At 53.5% G+C, this 21296-nt stretch overlaps 1 protein-coding gene across 2 annotated transcripts in view; it reads right to left on the minus strand.

Moving 5' to 3' along the window:
• Positions 1 to 18979: 18979 nt before the first annotated feature.
• XXYLT1 (xyloside xylosyltransferase 1) overlaps positions 18980 to 21296 on the minus strand; it is a 37288-nt gene continuing 34971 nt past the window's right edge. For both annotated transcript variants that reach the window (XM_080410125.1, XM_080410124.1), the window contains exon 4: positions 18980 to 20110. In XM_080410125.1, coding sequence (XP_080266251.1) covers positions 19714 to 20110 — 397 coding nt within the window. In that variant the 3' untranslated portion in view covers positions 18980 to 19713. The remainder of the gene's footprint in view (positions 20111 to 21296) is intronic.

Here is a 21296-nt window from a genome sequence, read left to right on the forward strand (position 1 = left end):
AAATCACTGTCCTGCGTTGGACACAGCACCCAGAGAGAAATAAAATACAGGTTAGAAAGGACCCCTGGAGGTCTCTAGTCCAACCTCCTGCTCTCAGCAGGACTGTTGCAAACACCAGATCAAGACATTTGAGCTTTGGAGACCTCCAAGAACCCAAACGTATCACAGCTGCTTCTCTAGTGAGCTGGCCCAACCCCACACCAGCCCCCCGGCACAAAGAGATGGGGGAACGCTGCCTGACCAGCAAAACAAGCCTTCAGCGTGAATGCTATGAAGGGTAAGACATTGCAGGTACAGTTGGACACATACACAGGGGAAAGGGAGCTGAGTCCTCCACCACTGACCAAACAGCACCTCAGGGCTAAAACATGACACTCAAAAAAGCCACTTCAAAATTACTAGCATTTTTTCTATAGCGTGATAAATCAAACACTGACCATCGTACCAGGAGCTGGAGGACTGACTGCCACAACAGGTCTTGAGCACGAGGAAGAACAAGCCCTCCTCCACAAGCAGAAAGGTACCCGCACCTGCTTGCATCACCTAAATAGCCTGATCAGGACCATCTGGGATGCACAGAGCCAGTGGATGGCCAATAAGAAAAGCAACTGAGGACAATGCACAGGTGTGTTGTGCTGTGGGGTCGGGTGCCAGGAGAGCTGCTGATCTTACTCAGCTGTCGGAGCCCTCCCAAGGCAGCTGCTGACATGCAGCTGTGAGAAGCCCCTGTACCAGCTAAATCAGCCTTCCATCATACCTCTGTTAGCCATTTTGTCCTCTTCATACCTACAGACATCTGTCATCGCAGCTTCCTAGGGTGTGGGTGCGCGGGGCAGTGGCTGAGGAGCACCGCCTTGTGCTCTGGGATGCTGCCCTTCCCATGGGCATTTTCCTATTTCCTTCCCCCTTCTTACGACTGAGTCAGTCCCAGCACAAGCCCGCTGATGACAGCGAAGCAGGCACACACACGAGCTCTTGCATGGGGCCTGCAGCCCTGTGGGAAGCACCTTGGGGCTGGGATGGGTGGCAAGCCTTTTTAGGGTGTAGGGGAGCGAACTGGGAAACGAGTGATGCTGGATGCACAGCCCAGGGGCTGCCACACAATCTGGTCCCCAATCTGTGAATGGGTGGCCCATGGGTTGCACCAGGCTGTGCCTGCTTCCGCATGGAGCTCTGCTTGGAGAGGTGGAAGGAGGCATTTGGGCTGCAGGGCAACCCATGTGTTTGCTGGGGTGAAGGTGGCCAAGGCAGGAGCGAGGGGCAGGAGCTGGGTGGCAGCCTGGGGGTACTGCCATTTAGCCTGGCTCAGAGCTCGCCATTCCCCAACCACCAAAGATAGCTGCCACGCAGCTCTTTGGTGATCCACAGGCAGAAATATGTCCCAGCCACGCGGTGGCCTCCTTCAAAGAGTGTACAATTAAGAAGCAAGTTTGCAATTTGATAATTTGTAGAGAAGAAATTACTTGCTACCTGTGTCTTGGCTGGGTCTGCCTGCTGTGATGACTGGCACACATGCTGGTTCAGGAGCTCCTGGGGCAGGGTAATTAGCGAGGGAAGGAGCCACAGGAGCCCAGCACAGCGATGAGAGATGCCGCTCACCCTGCAGCCTCAGCCATGGCCATGCACACGTGTGCACTGGGCGCGCCAGAGTTATTCCGGTTACAGCACCCATTCCCTGCGGCGGGGCTAGGACCCTTCCTAGATGCTCAACGTGGGAGACACACACACTCCACCCCCCCCCCGACACAGACCCTTCGGGGCCACTGCCAGCCTGCTCCGGCCGTGCTCTCTTTCAGGGCAGGAGGGAGCTGGAATGGGTCCCAGCTTGAGACCACACCAAGGTCTTGGCTCTTCAGGCTGCCATGATACACCTTGGAAAGCAGGTTTCTTTCTATTTCCTTATTTCTACTGGAACCAAAACGAGTTTTCTGTGCAAAGTCCTAGTAACCCAGTGGATGTGCTGCCTGGGAAGGGGTACACGCAGGGCCCCCATCCCCACACACCACAGCAGTGAGGAGCCACTCACCCCCCTCCATGGGGCTGCTGCTTTGGAGCATCACCCACGTTGCCACTCCCAGAGGAGCCCGCTCCCTGTGCTTTGCATGCAGGCAGGTTTTGGGTGTTGGTCGCTGAGCTTTTAAGCACGTGTGGGGGTAGCACGAAGGCTTATCTGCCTCTCCTGGGGATGAAAGGCAGCCATCACACCCACCCAGCAGGAACCTGCCCAACTGCCCGCTCCACCTCCAGCCTGCTGGGCGCTGCCTTGGTGCGATGGCTGGAGAGCCCAAGGGGAGCAGCACCCACAGGTTTGTGCCCGCGCAGAGGAGATGGGGAGCAGGATTGCGCTGCAGGTGCCACAGCACAGCGGAGCAGTTGGTGGGTTGAAAAGCCCCACACTGTGAAATCTGGACATGATCGGCCAGAAAGGGGGTGCTCAAATAGCGACCCCAGAGCGGTGGCTGAGAGCTGCTCCAGCATGTGTCAGCTGGCTCCCCAAAGCTGCAACCAGGAGAAGGTGCAGGTCTGCACATCTCAAGCTTCTCAAGAGGTAAAGGCAGCTGCAAAAAGAAAGACCAGAATAAAAAAAATAAGTTTATTACAAACTGCATGTACATCAGGAGCCCACAAGATTGATGAAAGAAGCAGCAAGCACAAGGAGAAATCTCTACCTGGACCGAAAAGGCAGAGGTGACAAATATTGTAGGCAGCGACCCAGAAAGTGAAAGGAATTTGACAAATATTTCTGTTCAGCATTTGGGAGGCAAGAGCCAAACAATAAACATGTTACAAAATAAAATATAATCATTATAAAACATTTTCCATCCTATAAAGGCTTCAGGAAGATGTTAAACAATAGCTACTGAGGTTAGATTTTTAAATCAGCTGGTCTGACACATCGGTGAGTGTAAAGGAGCCGGGTGAGGAGCCATCTAATTAGCTCCTGCGGGTCCCTGGGACATCCCCCAGGGTCCCAGCGCTGGCGCCCTGCCCGTATCTCTATGAAATAAACAGGATGTCCCGGGCCGGTCCAGCTGACATCAGTCCTGTGCTGAGGGGTGAAATGGCCATGACCGGGTTCGATCCATAAAGGTTTGAGGCGGGGAATTATCATTAGTTTCAATTAGCACCATTTTATGGAAAAGAGATCTTGGCGTATCTTATGTGCTTGACATTGTCCCTACCAGTCACACTTGTGACCGTGCTGATGTAAGAAGCTTGCGTCAGGCGTTTGGCAAGTCCAGCTGCGTGGAGCAAACGCGGGGAGTTAGTGCACTGGAGATCCAGATGCTCCAGACATCCCAGAGCCTTGCTGCAAAGGCAGCGCCGCTGCTCAGCCGGCGTGTTTCCAGGGGTCTCCGGTGGGGATTAACTCGCACCCCTCCATTATTTAACACCTTCTCAGTTTCTCAGCAAAGACAGAAGACGCCCAGGCTCTGGTGCAGCAATCCTGGCACAGTCACAGCCCCAGGAGCAAGGCTGTATGGCTGGCACAGTGGCCGGCACCCTCGGGGTGCTGGGGACCCCCTCCCCAGAAAAGAGCCCTCCCTAGGGCAGGGGCTGAACACAGCTGCCCGGGAGGGGTTTGCAGCCCCCCTGCAGAGCCCTGCCCAGTGTAGGGTCAGCATTTCAGGAGGAGGCAGGGAAGCTGGATGAAGTCCAAAGAGGAAGCCAAGGAGCGACAGAGGGATGGGAAGACAGACTTTTCATGGAAAGAAATTTCCGGGACACCATCCGTGCAGGCCAGAAAAAGAGGTTAAAGGGCTAACGACCCCAGCTTATTAAGGGACTTTCTGATGTGAGTAAATCTGTGGCAGTGCCTCTGTTTGGCAGACAAGGATGAAAGAAGGCTGTGGTTGGAAATAAGGCATGGATTTCAATGTACAAGGGTATCTGGCCCCTGAAATTCTCTGTCAAAGCCTGCGGTGAGTTCCCCATCCCTGGCAATGCTGTAACTGAGGTCTGAGTAGGCTCAGCCCGTGTGCCCTGACCCAGCTGTCCTGCCGGCTTGTTTCTGAAGCTTTGTGAGGTCCCTCTGTGTGATATAGGTCTTCATCAGCAATGTGTTATGGAGAAATCAGGGGTGGGTCTGTTTCCACCCCGGGGGGAGCTTGTGGTGCCTGAGCAGCCCCACCCCGCAAGGGATGTCCCATTCGGCCACTGGAGCACTGCACGGAAACTCTGGCCTGTTGCTGTCCCACCAGGGATGCAGCTGTTCCCTTACAGATGTGGACACCACCTCCGCGTGCTGGGTGATGGAGGGCATGCGGCTGGAGGGCAGGACCGCGGCTGAAGTGGGTGCAGCCACCAACACCCACACACCCTGGGAAGATCGTGGTGAAGCAGCCAGGTGCACACAGTGATGAGCTCACAGGAGACATGGGTCCCCCATCCCTGCACCGTGGTGGCTCCCAGGAGGACCACCCTCGTCAGTCTGAGCTTCGGTTAAACTGGGATGAACATGTTTCAGGTGGGGCAAGGAGTGTGACACAGCCCTGCAGCTCCACTCTGGACAAAGCCCCTGCTTACAGACCGTCCCCCTGCCATGGGCTCACCCCCGTGCCAGCCCTGCTCGGTGGGGGGCACCAGGGCTGCAGGCAGATGGGGAAGCTATTGATGGGCTTTTGTAAGTATTGGCATAAAGACACCCCAGGGAAGGATCTTGATTTATGGCTGGCCTCTCCCTGCCTGGCTGAGCCCCATCCTTTATCGTTCACATGGAGCAACAAATCATGGTCCCCATGGTCTTGTCGCTTACTGGGTTTTGACAGATGCCTCTCCTAGGCAAATCCAGGTGAAGACACCTGGTTGCTCCATTTTAGAAGACAGTTTGCTGCTGACAAGAAGCAATAAAGAAAACTTGGCTGATTAATATACTGTCATCTTTGACATGCATGCCAGAAATAGAGGAGTGGAGATAAAAAGGTGATGATGAGAAGCATGATTAGAGACCCACAAGGGGAAATGAACATGTACTTCAAATTGGAGGCAGCAGAGCACAACACCTGAGCCACAATTAAAGATGGATCCTGCAATCTGTACTTGTGTGAAGGCCACTAGCTTCTCTGTAATTCGGCATGTAATTAGAGTAATTATTTAGAGCTTACCCTAAAGAACATGGTGGAACATTGTGTCAGGTTGTTTCTCTCTCTAGTGGTGTGGCAGCTCCTTGTAAACCACTCTGAAGTGCCCAAGTGTGATGCCAAAGGAGCTGGCCATGGGCAGGGCAGCTCCGTGCCACCATCATCATGCACGGGGGCCACAGCTGAGCAGGGCTCTGCCGGCCCCTTACCTAGCTGGTGAGAACAGAGCAGGAGTCCCTCAGCCCAGTGCACTTGGCAGCAGAGGTAGTGCCCAGAAATTAATTGCCTGGCAATCATTTAATTCATGCTCCTCCTTTCCCCTCAATCCTCCACATCAGCACTGCTTGGCAGGCTGGGCTGCGGGTAATCCCTGCTCCACATTCAGAGCTGCATCTAATCCCTTCCAGCAGGCAGCTGCCCTTCCTGCTTGTTTCCCTTTGCTCCAGCCTCGGCACATCCCTCTGCCACCAGCTGCCTTTTCCCTACGGCTCGGAGATGTGGCATGGCAGAGTGTTGCCGGTCAGTGGCAAAGCGTCCTTCAGTGGTGCGGTGATGCCCACTCATTTTAATGAGGGCATAATGAGCCTGCCATGGCATGCTCATTATGGCAATCCCAGATATCGGTCCATGGGCTACTGCCCTGGGGTTCCCAGCGGTGACCAGTCCCCAAACAAGCTCCACAGGTGCAGTGAGCCTGCAGCATCCCCTGCCTCCATGCCTGGCCAGCAGCTGGGCCAAGGGCCACAGCCCCTGCCCCCTGGCACAGAATCGCAGGTGAAGCCATGTGTTGGCCAAGGGGACACGAGGACACTTATGTGCCACCTTGGGAACATTAGCTGAGGAGCACGTTTTGCAGAGGGCACTGGGCAGCTGGCGGCTCTGACCACCAGCAGCATGGGGGACACGGTGGCTGGAAGGGACATTTCTCTCCTGCCCACAGCGGCTGGTGCCGGGGCTTTGCCCGCACTGGGAAGTCAGCGGGATGGGGAAGGAGGGGCAGGGGGACCCGGCGCAGCTCTGCTCATCCCTGCCGCAGCACAAACCAAGAGCAGCACTAACAGGCGTGACAGTGTGGGAGATCCCAGGGGGACAGGAGGGTGCTGTCTGTATGTTGCAACTCGAAGGGCGGAAGGTTTTGCGCTCCACAAGCAACAGGGTGCAGACTGGACCACAGCCCAGTTTCGGTGGCTCTTCTTCCCAACAGAGGAGCTCAGCAGCTCTGGAAATCAGACTGTGACATTGTGCAAGATCTGTACACGGCTGCTTGTCACTTCTCAGAAGCCACATGGCAACCCTGCTCCCTGCACCCCAGAGCATAACCTGCTGCAAACCACGTGTGCTGCAAACCATGAGGGCTTTCCTCCCCGCGGCTCTGGCTCTCGGGACACCTGGGGCATGGCCCTCTGGCAGGCAGGGAGCCTGGTCTGCCAAGTGCTCACTTGGCTGGAGCTCGTGGTGCTTCCCAGCACTGGATCAAGCACAGGGTCCATTTTCCTGGTTGCGCTGCTCTGCTGGGAGGTGTTGCTTAGCCTGGCTGGCTGCTAATTGCCAGGAAGGGCCTGGCGCCGAGGTCAGGGCAGCCGTTCTTTGGGAAGAGGGAGGTCAGACAGCTTCTGCACAGAACCAGCTCAGGCCCTGCTTAGGGAGAAGGGGTCCCACCAGTGCCAGGGCTGGATAAACCCTGCTGCTGGAGAGTGGTTCCCTTTTAAACTCCATGGATTAACACTGGTTTTGAAAAATCACAACCAAATTTCGAATTTCCATCTGTGTCTCACCTGCCATCTGCATCTCACACAGAGCAAAATAAAGACAATTTCAATGAAGTTCCTCCAAGGTGCATTGAGACAGCAGGGCTACAACCATGCAGTGAGCTGCTGCTTGCCCGTGTTTAACACTGACTGGCATGCACATCCCTCCTCAGCTATAAATTTTTTTTTTTTTCCCCCCAAATCACCTGCAGCTCTGCCCTGGGTCTCTTGATTCAGCTTCCCCCAGCAAAATGCCCGTGCCCATGTGCAAACACTCATGCTCCTGTTCTGCAACGCAGCCGTGTGTGTCCCTGTGCCAGGAAAAGCACAGTCCCACCCTCCTGTGGGCCACTGCCTCTGCTTCAAAGGCTGGAGAGGACGAGATGAAGAATCTCATATACACAAATGCCCATGTACAAATGCACACCACATGCCCTCACCCTCCCTCAGACACTCGTTCCCCTTGGCCAAATGTCCCGGTAGTGCAGACAAAAGGGACAGCCTGCATTTTGGGCCAGGTGTCAAATGAAGCCAGTCTACGAGACACAATAAGAGTGTTTAAAGCCTTTTGCTTATGATGACTAATAATGATAAGCCTCCTAAAAACATGAAAGATGCCCTTTGGTGCACTTTGGAAGCAAGAAGAAGGCAGGGAGGAATACCAGCCTTAAATTACTGTGAAAGTTGACACTACCTTTTAACATTTAATGTGCAAAAAGCCTGTGTCCCACTGCATCTTGAAAGAAGCCTCTTGCGTTATAACCACGACCGATAACGACTGGAGATAATTCATGCCTCCTCCTGGTGGGTGCAAAAGCTGCCAGCAGATATTGCCTTTCACGCTATCATTTTTCCCTCTGGAGGCATAGGTTGGCAAGGTGTGAACATAAATGTGAGCATAAATCCATGCAGAGAGCCTAGCTAATGCAGAATATATGGCGCAGAACAGAACATGCCCGGTGGTGGCGTGGCCTGGGAGCAAGGAACAGCCAATGTTTGGGGCTTTCACCTGATGAGGCAGAATAAAGCCCCACATCTTGATTTATTTTGCTTTTTGATTTATAGCCAAAGACTCGTGACGCAAAGCCTCCCATGCAACACACATGGAAGTGTTTCTTCAGGGCTGAAATTTTTTACTGAACTTAATACCACCAGCAGCAGGTTTTTAGTTTCCTCTGAAGCTCTCAAGGCTTTAAAGATGACACTGTTAGCAGGTATTTTTGCCTAGCATCATTCTGAAAGAAGAAAAATAGCTGGGGCCTCTGGGATTAACTGCCCTTTCTGTGAGAAGCATTTATCACTGTTCATACAGCTCTTCTCAATCTTTATTTCTATCGAATGCCTGTGACCGAAGATCTTTGCCCTATCTGAAAACATTTCTCTCCCATCAAGCACAGATCATGCAATGCTCTCCCATGCATAAAAATTTCATACTGCTAGAAAATTACAGTCTGCAGATCAACTGGTCAAGGAGTTTTGCCGGTCCAGTATACAGTGTGGGGCATGACGAGTTGTTCCCACAGGGGAGGCTGAAACAAGGGGAGAAGGTGGGGGCAGTGAGGGGTGGTGCCTCCATCCTCCTCTGCAGAGCCCGGAGGAGCCCAGTGCCAGCAGAAGGGGTCCCAGGCCTGGGGACCTCCCCAGCATGCTCCCAGTCTGGGTTTGCAGCACTCCCTAGCAAGAGCCACCCCACAGGCCAGGAGGGCAACATGGACCTTCCCATGAGATGCTCCTGGGAACCTGGCTTGGCACTGTCACTGGCGGGCTGGGAAGGAGCTACAGTTCTGAGATCAAATTTTCTCCTAAAACAGTAAAACACCCACTACCTGTTCACAAGGGGTACGTCTCTGCCCCACAGCGCGATGCTGCAAAGGGAGGGGAAGCAGCCCCACAGCCTTCCCCACACCAAACCGGCCACAGGCAACAGGCTGAAGGTGGTGGGGGAGCTTTCCTAAAAATACTCCTCTTCTATAATTTGCTTTGTTTGAACAAGGAGAAAACTGGTGCAAGCAGAGGAACCACCGAAGAGCAATCCTGGACAGCCCCAGGGACACGGGGCGCTCGGCGTGGGAGTCAGGCTGGAAAACCCAAACCCCTGCACACAAGCCCAGCACAAACCCTGGTGGCAGTTTTCCTTCTGCCTTGCCCTGACAGCCCCCCCAGGCACTCTGCACAGGGACACCCCATGCCGAGGCGGCATGCTGGGGATGGGGCATGCCCAGTGAGGTTCCACCAGGCTTCTGCTCTTCACGCTGCCAGTCCAGACAGGGAAATGGCACGGCTAAGATTTGCATTTATTCATAACTATGGAAAAAGCATATATATGTCCCACCAAATGCCCCCCATTTGGTTGCAGAGGTTTGTCAAAGGGCTGGAGGGCAATGGCAAGCCAGGTTGTGTAGCAGTGTTGGGCATGGGTGCTGGTGGCTCGGAGCTGCTGTGAAGCTTGGAGGAGACACCAGCGACGAGCAGCAGACAGAAGTTACGTGCATTGAATACAATACCTTAGTTCTTCCTTCCTCCGGAAAATAAACTATGAAAGATTTACTTGAAAGGGGCATTTTCTGTGATTGCCATTGATACTTCCAGCTGTAGAAATATCAGAATATTTCCAACAGTTGTTTGTTATGGCAGTTTGAAAGCAGAAGAAATCATCATCTGATTATTTCCAAGGCAGCAATGAAAATGAATTAACAATATTTGAAAATATAAAATGTAAACTACAAGCAAATGCTTTGAACTTCAACAGTATTTGCAGCTGATAATGATAATGTTCAACTGGTGAGACACTATCCTAATGACACACTCACGGAAAATGAGGAGGAATATTTGCTTCCAGCTAATTGGTGAGCCTGTGTGCCATGTAATACCACAAAGTGCATTCTAAACAAATCATCATTTGATCTTGAAGGTTGTGCAACAAAACTTTTCAATTGCATTTTCTCATCATCAAAAGAATTTTGGGATTACAGGAGAGATTTCATTTTTTTCGGCTCTGAGTACATGGAAATGCAGAGGCGTGCCCTGACAAGCCAGTTATCTTTGTGCTTTGCCATCTGTGCCTATCTTGGGATGTTTCCCAGCTCAGCCAGCCCCTTGTGCGTGAAGCCAGGGCTGCTGAGCTGCACCATTCAGGGGAGGGATGGTGGGAACTGGGCACCCGGTGCCCCCTGCCATGGGCACACTTGCAAAGGCAGGGCAGCGGGAAGCAAAGCAGCCTTTGGCATCGCCCTTAGCCCAGGACACCCATTCACCAGCTGGAGCTGGACACAACTCCGACGAAACCGAGCCTGGCGCAGCCCCCTGCACCCCGGTTCGGAGCAGCTCAGGTGCAAGGGCAGCATCCCCCCCTGACGTTACGGCTGCCCCTGCCCCGCTGCTGCTGAAGCGCTGCGTATGCAACCTCGGCAATGAATTGCTACTATGCTACAAACCTCAGAATCCACCCATTTATCTTTTTCAGCATAATTTATCATTTCAGCATGAATGCATTGCACCTAACATTGCAGCTCTGTTTGTACCCCCCCAGGCAGGTGGCCCGGAGGAAGCCTCCCCTCTCCTGGGGCAGGCATCTGCCCCCTCCCCTGCCAAGCTGAGCCTCTTTACTCTCCGTTGAGCTTTACGTGACTCTTAACTTCTTCCACAATGCACCGTATGTTTTTTTCCACAAGGCTGGTTAAAAATAACACAGTTAGATCTTCTGAATGCAAAAGACTGTGACATCTGTTCTCTGAGGGGGAAATTAGAAAAAAATACAAACTTGGCTCTTAGAACTAAGACCAGACAGCAGTGGGGCACGCTGCTCTGCCAGGGGACCTCCTGTAACGGCACCATGGAGCTCCCAGGTCTCTGGCTTCTGCAAGCAAAATGAACGAGCTCACCCATACGCTCCCCACACCTGGAATCTGGAGGCACCAACCCACATTTTAACTGCGTTGAAATTTGACAGCAGAGTGAACCTGGAAGGTCTGTAGGAGGAACCCTTAGACCCCGATGCATGCCCACGTGGGCAGGCCGGCAGCCCCTGCAGCGATGCCGGGACCCCCAGGTTGTCGCTAACATCCCGGTGCCCTCCCTGCGGCTCACAGCTGCTGAGGGTGCAAGCAGAGTGGGCCCCGTGGGAAAAATGCCATCCCCGGGCAGGTGTGGGACAGCCACAAATGTCCTCTCCCTCAGCCCTGTCCCTGCTGCTGGCCTCAGCACCGATTTAGCTTTGGTCAGGTCCATGCCTGCTCTTGCATTACCAGAAGGTCACTATTCTACAAGCAACTATAAAGGGCTTGGAGAGTGTCAATTATGGTTTTCAGACAACTGATCCACAAAAAGCGAAGTTATTTCAAGAAAGATAAACGTGGCCGAGACCGTTACATATAATTCATGTCTGCCCACAGCATTCCTGCTCTGCTAAGTGCGGTGGCACTTCAACTCCATGTCCTGTCCCAGATGTGACTTTGGGGGTAGGGGGACTTCACTTTCTAGTGTTGCTGCTTCTCCGCGGGGACTTCTGCCTGCAGAAGGTCTCCCCATAGCATGCCCTGCCACCCTTCCATGCCACTCTGGGTGCCTGTGTGCACCCTACCTGGTGCTTTTACAGGCATGTCCCCAGCACCCTGTGCCACGTCCTTTCCAGTGTGCGTGCAATGCTCTGGGTACCTGCTGAACGAGCCCACCACAGCAGGGTGGGCATCGCTCCCCTGTGAGGGATATGAAAATGAAACAGGGAAAAGAAGCCACATCACCCCAGGACACCTGGTTCCCAGATCAGCGTCATGTCCCATCTAGTCTGGGACATTTGGGACCGACAGCTGCAAAGACAGTCAGAGAATCTAGAAATTCCCCCCTGGCTCCATGTCAGACAGCGGTTTCTCAGCCTCTCCTTCTTTATCCCCTCTAAACCCAGGACAATATGGTCCCTTTGCAGGGAGGCCTGGCTGAGCACAGGCTGCAGAAGCCCACGGGCAGACGGAGCTGCAGAACTTCACATGCTGGTAAGTTTGTACTGGAGACCACAGAATCATTTTTCAGCATCTGTATGTGATGCTACCGGCACCCACTCAGCCTGCCTGATGCTCCTGCCTAAATTCAGCTGACACATTCATTCATTATGAACCTGGTACTCCATTTTTATGACAAGTATATGACTGCCTTGGCACTCCCTGCTCAGCCCAGCATTATTTAAATGCTTCCTCTATTATTATTTTTTGATAATGCACCCTACTACACACAGCTCTTGAGGGAAGGAGAAGATGAAACACCCTGTGTGTTTATATCCTCCTTGTTCTTTGCTGGAAAAACTTCACTGGAGCAATGACTGGCAAAAGAAATCTAGTGGCATCTGCTGAAAATTTTTTGAGGTTTACAAGTAAATGACTAATGATAGGATATTTCATTACATTTGGTTTAATAGTGCTGACTTCTTGTATTTCCTATTTTTGCAACGTCTGCTGCTTTGAAAATGCAAAACACTGGTGTGTCAGCACAGGCACAGTGTGCTGGCCTCCAGTTTCTCTCCCACTGTATGGTATTTAGTTCTAGATTAGTTACTGCATCATTAAAAAACAGATCACTGCTGTCTTGCTCCAGGTCGCAACTTTTTGACCTGGAAAATTCACTATGTGGTGAATCTTACATCAGTTTTCCAACCTTTTGCCCAATCTAGGAGTCAAGCTGCTACCTTGGAGTTGGCAGCCTTCTCCTTTGAACACTGGCACAGGACTAGCATGCTCCTTGCCTTCTGCATAGGCATTATGGTTTATTTCTGTTATTTAATTGGAATATGCCCCAGCCCTACCGGACTGTAGGCACTGCTGTTTCCCTTCTGCTGTGTGCAGTGGTTTACAGTGCCAGGACGTTTTTTCCAATTACCAGACAAAAATTACTGCTGGACACCTCTGTCTTTTCTATAGTGCTAGGAGTTTCCCAAACCACTGAGCAGAGATCCTACATAATTGCAACATTTCATTTTTTCCCAGGAGAGGGTGCAAATGTTGCTGATTCCCCTCAATCGCACCATCCTTGTCCATAACCTGAAGGCTGTTTTAATCCCTGGAGAGGTGCACTGCCACTCTCCAACCCAACCTTGGCTCTGCAGCACCCCGTGGGGTCCCTGCCAGGGGACTCACAGACGTATCATGAGCAATCCTGGTCGTTTTTTCCCTGAGATGGTACTGAAAGCCCAAGAGTTTCCCCCACAAAAGGAGATTTTCTCACTGGCAGAATCAGTGGATTACTGCTGCCGAGGGGACCGCGGTCGGTGTGACATGAGGAGCCACCCACAGCTGATGCTCACCACTCTGCCCAGAAAACAGCCTCTGCGCCAGCTCTGGCGGGCTAACGGAGCAGAGACCAAGGGTGTTTTCAAGGTTGGAGCTGGAACCCTGTAAATGCAGCCTGCAGGGACATGCATGGGCAGGCAGAGCACAGACCGGCAGTGTTGGCCGTGTAGCCCACCTGCCCGCTCTGCACTTGTGGCTCTCCTGCCCTGTGCCCAGGGGACAGCTGCTGTGCCCCCTTCTGAGCCTGCCAGGGCACCGCTTGGCATGGGCAGCAAACGGAGAGAAATCCCACCCTCGTCACCCCCTACACGTAGGTTCTTGGCTTCAGCAAGGCGAGGAACCAGGGGACATGCCAACAGGCAGCTGCCCGTGCCACCTCCCAGATCACCTTCCTGTTCCCCACAGCTCATCCTTGTACCCTTGGGTTATGTCCTTCTGCATCTGCACTACCCAGCATCTGTCGATGATGAATTTTATTCCCGTTTTGTTATCTATTTCTCCATATCACCCACATTTTCTGCAGTTCTTCACGTCAGCTCTATGTTTCCCTCTCCTGAACAGCTCAGCATCAGTGGCAGGTTCTTCTGTGTCACCATGATCCCCCATTTTCCAGATAATGGCTTTTGACTAGTTTTGCCGCAGGACCATCAGGCTGTCGGTTCAGCTGAGCATCGTTTACCTGGCCAGCGCTCCATGCCCCCGTTCCATGGCCCAGGGGCTTGATCTCACATGCCCATTCAGTTTTTCCGTACTGCTGCTGGTGTTTTTAAGCACTCCGTATAAAACTTCCCTCTCTCTTAAGCTTGGCAGATCTTGCTGGAAGGGTACGCCTTTGCTGTGTTCCCCAGGTAGCCAAAGTCCTCCAGCATAGAAAAGAGATGATTTTGAAAGTAAAAAGCGTGCAGAGAAAACAATACACCTTTTCTTTCTAACACACTGCCTAGAGCCTCATGTGCCACAGGGCATCTGCAAGCATTTTGTTCCCTAAACTGAGACTGTCCTTAGTACTTGAAAGGGTTGATTTATCCTGCCCAGCTGCAAGGAGGGGATGCATCATGACAAAGGCCCCAAACCTTTCAACAGCTGCAAAACACACTTAGAGCAAGCGTTCTGTATAGGCAATAAATGGAGACACTTTGTGCAATGCCTTCTGTGAACAGGGCTCTGCATGCAGCCTGTGGCTTGCATGGCTTTGGGATCGTCATCAGCAGGGTCACAAATTGCTGCTAAACGGTGGTTGAGTGGGAGTAGAAGCTAGTACTGGGGCTGCACTGGTGAAGGCTGGCACTAGGGACAAGCACCCTGCCAGGGCTGCAGGGTGCCAAATCCATCCAGAGCGAGCTGGGAGAAAGAGCTCTAAGGTGCCTGTCTGCACAGAGGGGAGCTGGAGCCCCAGGGCATGGGTTCCTGCCTGCCACAACAGCAGTTCAAGCAACATCTGCCCCAGGAAAGACACATCTGGCTCTGAGGAATGCCCCTCAAGCTGCTGAGCATCCCCTTCCCCAGGTGAGCAATGCCAAAGCCTCCTGCCAGGGCCAGACCTGCGGCCTGTTCTGGCAGCTCCAGACTCTGCTTTGTTTCATCTTGGTCTTCCAATAGGCAAATGGCCTGAATTAACATCGAGACTTTAGGTACAATGTAGCTAATTCCTGTGAAATATCTTAGTAAGGTAATTTGCTCCAAGTGCTCCCCCCATTAGCGGCTGGTTAGTGAATAAATAGTTTCCAGAGGAGAACTGCACAAACTGAACCCTGACACCACGAGAAATATCAGCAGGACCGGGCAGCAATTTCTTTGCAATTAGTAATTAAAGCCACGAAGCTTATGATAGTCAGAGATGGAGCTACTAAAAACCTGGCTGAAATACTCACAGATGCTAAGGAATGCGTCCCTCCACGGCTCTGCAAAGCTTTTGAGGAAAAGCTCATAAAACAATGCAGTAACTAATAAAAAAACGCACGAAAAGGAAGAACTGGCAGTTGCCACATGTCCCAGGCTTATTGCTCTTTTTTTGCCTCTTTCTGCCTTCCCTTGGGACAGGTTCCACGCTGCCTGTGGCTCTGCGGGAGGCAGAGGGGCGGTTCGGTGCCCGCTCGCTCTGCTGCAGCCCAGCATTTCTTCGCAAAGGCGAAATAACAGGTTGGCTTTTTGTTTTGTTTTGCAAAGTCAGGAACTCCATCTTAGCGCTGAAGCCCGTTGTTATGGTTTGTGTTATTCTTGGCACGCCGACTGAAGTGCGCTCGGTATGAATAGCGGAGAGCTGAAAAGTAAATATCGTATCCTCTGGGAGCAGCGGAGGGGGGGGCGGTGGGATTGCTTAATGGAGCACCCCCAGCGCCTGTTTGGGTTAGGCTTACAGTAATTGCTCCCTAGGTGAGTTTATGCCAACAATCGATCGTTTCAAATGGGAAAGAAGTACAAATGAGTAAGAGAATAAACACTGACAGTGTTATGAAACACGGGAGAGGAGAGCAAAAATCCCGTGTAGCTCAAACATGGGGAAACATGGGAAGCAAAGCTGGCCGGGAAACGGGGGATACTGTTTGCTCTACATGCAATTTCTCATGAATGCTGAATGATACAAGAAAATAAATTTAATTTTCTCCTTCAGCTCAAGATACAGAGGTACTTTTCCACTTGCCACTTTTGTTGATCTTTTACAAAGAGTCCAAGGAGCCCACTCTGCAATCCTGTCTCTTCCTCTGTCCTGGAGAAACACGGGACCGTCGGCATGAGCAGCACTTTGCTGTGAGCAAGGGGGTGAGAAGACAAGGAGCTGGAAGCCAACAGGCACGCTGGAGGAGCTGTGGACGGAGACACCTTAGTGTAAAACCCACCGTCCCTTTACAGGGGGCCCGGCCACAGCCACTGCAGCTCTGCTGTGGGTGCGATGCCCGCACCCCGCAGGGCAGAGCCCCATCCTTCGCAGCCAGCCTGTGCTGGCAGGGCCAGTCCTCTGCTCCCCACATCTGTGTCCCCCATCACTGTGTGCCACAGCACCGTGTCCTCACCTGCCGCTTGCCCAGGGCTGCCTTTTGCCTGCCATGTCTTCAGGGGAGCCCCAACCCACCCAAAACTGGGCTCTGGAGCCTGCAGATCTCCTCTGCTAGGCAGGGGAACGGTGCTGGCTCAAGGACATGGCATGAGCCGCTGGGGACAGCCCCAGAGCTGCTGCCACAGGGTCACCTTAGCAAAGCCCTGGTGCCCAGTGGCAAACCGGTGCTGCTTAATGCTTTCTGAGCATCTCCTACCATGCTTGTGCTAGCAGTTGTAACGCTGGTTGTGATGGTCCCAGGCCAATGTCACAGGGACCAGGTGAGGAAGCTCAGGTTTGACTTTGTGCACCTGGAGCAGCGTCTGCCCAAGGCTGGGCTGCGCAGCAGGAGGGTGTCAGGGGGCAAGGAGGGATGGGGGTGGAAAGTCCCCATTCTTCCAGGAATTACCACCGAAGGAAGGACATAGGATAGCCCAGCAGTTGCCAGCTGGCTGGGCACCGAGCACAGGAACTGCCTGCGGGGAGCGAAGGGTCCCTGGGCCAGCAGTGCCCCCAAGGATGCTGCTGCCCTGGCCAAGCACCGCAAGCTCTGCTTCTGCCCCAGAGCAATCCCGGTGGCAGCACCCTTCGAAAAGGCTGAGCTGGCAGCCCATGCCCGCCAGCCCCAGGCTGCCACAGCGGCTTCTGCAGCTGAGCTCATTAGTGCCTGCAATCAGCAGGGCATGAAGGGGAGATAATTACACAGGCAGCACAGCCACGGCTGCGTGCAGTGTCTATATATAGTGCTGTGCGGGTCTGTGCTGCCTGCAGTGCTTAGTCACGGCCCTGGGGACCATGTGGGTCAGGATGGGGCAGGCACTGCTGCACGGGGAGCTGCACCGCTGGGCCGTCTGTGGTGCCTGGGGAAAACCACCCCAAGCTGAACTGAATGTTTCACTTACCGTGTCTTTTCCAGCTGAAGAATTCAGTGAGTTTCCCAGTAGATCGCCATTTGGAACAGAAACATTAAAAAAAAAAAGGATTTTCCTTTTTTGGAAAATACCTAAGCAAAAGGGTTCAGCCTAGGGCCACAGTGGCCGCATGAAGACATAACCCCCTTCGTAGCCCCCAGGACCCCACAGAGAGGGGGAAGGTGCTCCCAGCCCTGTGGAGAGCATTCCCCAGCCACAGGTGGAGGTGGCTCAGTGCCTGGCCCGGCTCCAGGGGCCCCTGTGGGGCAGGGGTGCACCCAGCCCCATGCAGACCTGGCTCCTGAGACCAGCAGCCTTGGTGTCACCCCGTGGCAATGCCATCCCAAACCCATCATGGTGCCCTCGGGCCAGCCCTGACATCGGGAGCCACCCCAGAGCTGCTCAGCCCTGGGAAAAAGCCATGTTTGCTCATCGCCCCACTGCTCCCCAAAACCAGTGACATGAGCTGCCTGGCCTGCATTTCCAGCATGGCCATTCCAAACCAGTGGCAAGGTCCTGCCCTGGCACGTGAGGCCATGTGTGTCACTGGTGCCACCGGCGTGCCTCGACTGGTGAGCGCAGGGCTGAGTCCTCGCAGCAGCACCCCAGGCACGGCCGGGGCAGCGTGCACGGGGCAGCCTCGGGAGCTGCTCAGGCCAAGTGCAGGGGCCTCAGGACAGGCCAGGGTGGTGACGAAGCACTGATGCCAACCACGGGACGGTGACGCTGCACCAGGAAGCCCTGCCCCTCTCCCTGTTTTGCCCAGCAAGCCTGAGAAAGCAGGGGCTGGGGCGAGGTGGCTGGCTGCCGGAGCTGCTCCCAGCCGCACATCCCCAGCCAGCTCACACCTAAGAGAGCAGCACCGACTGCGCCGAGCCTCCTCCGGCGTCCCAGGGAGGGCATGTGCTCTCCGGGCACAGCCACAGCTCCAGCCAGCTGCGCCGCTGCAAACCCCCTCGCTGCAAACCCTCTGGGGAGCATCGACCCCCCTTGCTGCAAACCCTCCGGGGAGCAACACCACGTTGCATCTGGCCCTGCCGCAGCCTCGGGCGCCCTGGCTGACTGCCTCACCTCGCACAGCGAGGCCTGATCACCTTGCTTTTTGGGGAGAATGTGAGTCTAATACAGCAGACTACTGCTTCGTTCACTCACCTTTAATCGCCTCTTTGCTGTTCCTTCCCTGGGGATGTAAAAATACTTAAAAGCTGAGCTTTTGTGCTATTTCGAAATGGATCAGTTCAGCAAATCAAAGCGGGTAGGTAGCTTATGGATGCAGCCTGCATTGCAGCCTGCTGTTCCCCTTCCATCGGTTAGAGGGAGGAGAGCCTCTCCTTCAGTAAAGACAACGTTCATTCATTCATCCACGGGCACAGGGGAAGGCTCCCAGGGAACTCCTGCCACACACCATGCGTGCCATTATTAGGTTAAGCCGTAATTAGGTCCCCAACCCTCTTGCACATGCACATCACACGGATGCACGCACAGACACACACGCAGGCACATGCTGGATTGGTGTAAAGAAAGCAGGGCTGGAAGCAGGTTAATGTGCTTGTGCACCTCTTCTGACAGACCTGTGCAGGAGCAGCTCACACCCGCCAGCCGGGCCAGCCGAGACAGGATTTATGTAGGAATAGAGTGCTCCTGCCTGAAGGCTGCTCATTCACAGCACAGGCAGCTCCCGGCTCCTTCCAAACCAACCCCAGCTACGGCGATGATCATGATCTTTTTTTGAAATCTGGTTTATGTGCCGGCCCGTTTATTTGCATCACTCGCTTGGGACAGACATGGGATAATCACAGTGATAAGCTATGTGGGGCACCACATTCAACTGCCCAACAGATATACATCACGTACCTTTTAATCATGACGGTAAAAGCATGAAACCTCCAATCACACAGGACTTCAGTTGTGCCGCAGAAAAACAGCCGAGTGCATTTTACATCTGCAGCTTTATTCTCGTACAAAAAGTTAAAGGCAAAGCTAGAAAAATGAACCTATTGGTACACACTCGCTGAATGCTTCTAAGACAAGACAGGGCAGTAAAGCTTTTATTGCTAAGAAGAACCAATGGAAGGCTTTAAAGCTCATCTAGCATTCAATTTTTGTTTGTAAGTAACCCAATTTAAAGCAGCTTTTCAGTCTTTAAAACCCTCTCGCCTCTCTGGAATGCTTCAAATGGAAAATGACCTGAGGACGGTGCCTGCGTGAAGTGCAGAAATGGGCCACCGGGGAATGCCAAAACAAAAGCCAACTGCCTGGCTGTGGGCTCCTGCTGGTCATTAGACAAGGCAAGGCTGCACAGCACCCGGGGAGCAGCACCCTGCCATGTGCAAAAGCAGCAGGCACTCGATGGCCCCTCTGCTGTCCCTGTGCCCCAGCAGCTGTGGCACAGACTGGCACCACGGACTTGCCCCAAGCAGAGCCAGGAGCTGAGCCCCGGGCACGGTGACTGTGGATGTTCTGCTCCAACGACCAGACTGCACTTCCTCCTGGAGGGGTGAGGCTACCGGCAGTGGGATACTAAACGCTCTTTGGATCCCTAGGGATCCCCCAGGTTTGCAACAGATCAGGTCTGGCCACCCTTCCTGAGGGACTGCCGGTGCAGCCACTGTGGCTTTGCAGCGCCTGCTGCAGTCAGAGCTGCTCCCGAGGGCGGTGGGTGCCCTAGTCTTCAGGTATTGGGGTGTTGCAGTTCCCGTGGTAAATTTTGACCTCACCCTCGCACTGGAAGTACTGGTCGAACACATCGCTGTATCCATGGTCCCTCCACCATGTGCAAAGCTGCCGGTTCCACGTGCAGTCAAGCACATGGAAGAGCTCTGGGTGCTCCATCCCCACCATGGTGAAGAAATCCTGGTCCCCAAGGTGGCCCTTGAAGTGGTACTTCTCTGTCAGCTTCTGCACCATGGTGGGCTCCAGCAGCTGGTTGTAGAGCTTGGACTGCCTCATGGCTTCCAGGTTCAGCAGCAGGACACCACTGTTAAAGCCGGGCAGTCCATCAGGAGGGGGGTCCCCCACTTTGGTTTGGGGGTTCTCACGGCGATACTGCCAGAATGTGTGCCTGCAGAGAGGAAAAACAGGAACAGGGGAATCAGGCAGTGCAACCCAAAGCCTGGGCGGGTCTGGATCACAGCAGAGGATCTGCCACCCACCAAAGGGAACAGGCAGTGCTTGTCTTCTGCTGGCTGGAGGTACCCAGCCTCCCAGAGCAGCCCAGTGCTGCAGCTCACGGGCTGCATCTCCCTCCATCCCCCTGCACAGGATATTGCTCAGACCTCAAACCACTCTTCTTGCTCTCTCCTAAAGACGCTTTTGTTTCTACCAGCACGGCTCTGGTGAGGCAACTGGATACAGGATTGCACGACTGCTCGTCCCTGGCTATGCAGGGAAATGAAAGCACATCCCCAGTGCTTAGGGTGAACCACCAGAAGTGCCCCCACAGCTGGTACATACCAGGAAAATGTCCTGCAGTTAACAGGATCTCGGCAGCAGTGCTCACATCGTTATTATTATTTGATTAAGGGGAAACTCCAGATCAAAGATGGGCCCTAGTTTGAGGCTGCGCAAAAAGGCTTGAAATAAATCTGAGTGGCAGAAATGTTTTTTTCAAAATAAAAATAAAAAAAGAAAGCCAACGGCAACATCTCATTAGCAAACAAGCACTGCCTTCAGCATGTGCAGCCCAAGGAAGGCTCAGCTGTAGCAGCTCTGGCAGATGCAGTCTTCACCAGCTAATTTCCAGCTGCCAAGGAGAAGAGAGCAAGTGCAAGTCTAGCAATACACAAAACTAACTCCAGAGGGTGATTCAAATGGGAAAAAATGTAGACTACCTAAGCAAGCAGCCCAAAAATGTCTTTGGCTCTTTCCTCAGCCCTGGGGCAGTGAGCACACCCCACCATACCCACATTGGCTGCTCCCACTTGAGCGAATTGAATTAATCCCATGCTATTACCCAAGCAGCTGGGGTTGAATCTGAAAGTCTTCTGCCCCCAAGCAGCATCCTCTGCTGCAAAGCTGGGCAGCTGAGAGCTGGCCAAGCCTGCAGTTTGGAGGAGGGCAGGAGGGATCCGTGGCCCCCATGCCACCATCTGACAGCCCAAGGCTGCCAGCACTGTGGTCTCCTTCCAGCCCTAACACTTACCCTGAAGCTACAGCAGGGGTTTTTTGCACCTTGCTGTGGAGATGTCAGGAAGAAACACTGTTAGAAAGAATAAGCCAAGCCTGCTGCTGGTTCCTGTCTGAATCCG

This window comes from Falco punctatus (genome assembly GCF_963210335.1).
Source record: "Falco punctatus genome assembly, chromosome: 13".
In the NCBI taxonomy this organism is placed as follows: Eukaryota; Metazoa; Chordata; class Aves; order Falconiformes; family Falconidae; genus Falco; species Falco punctatus.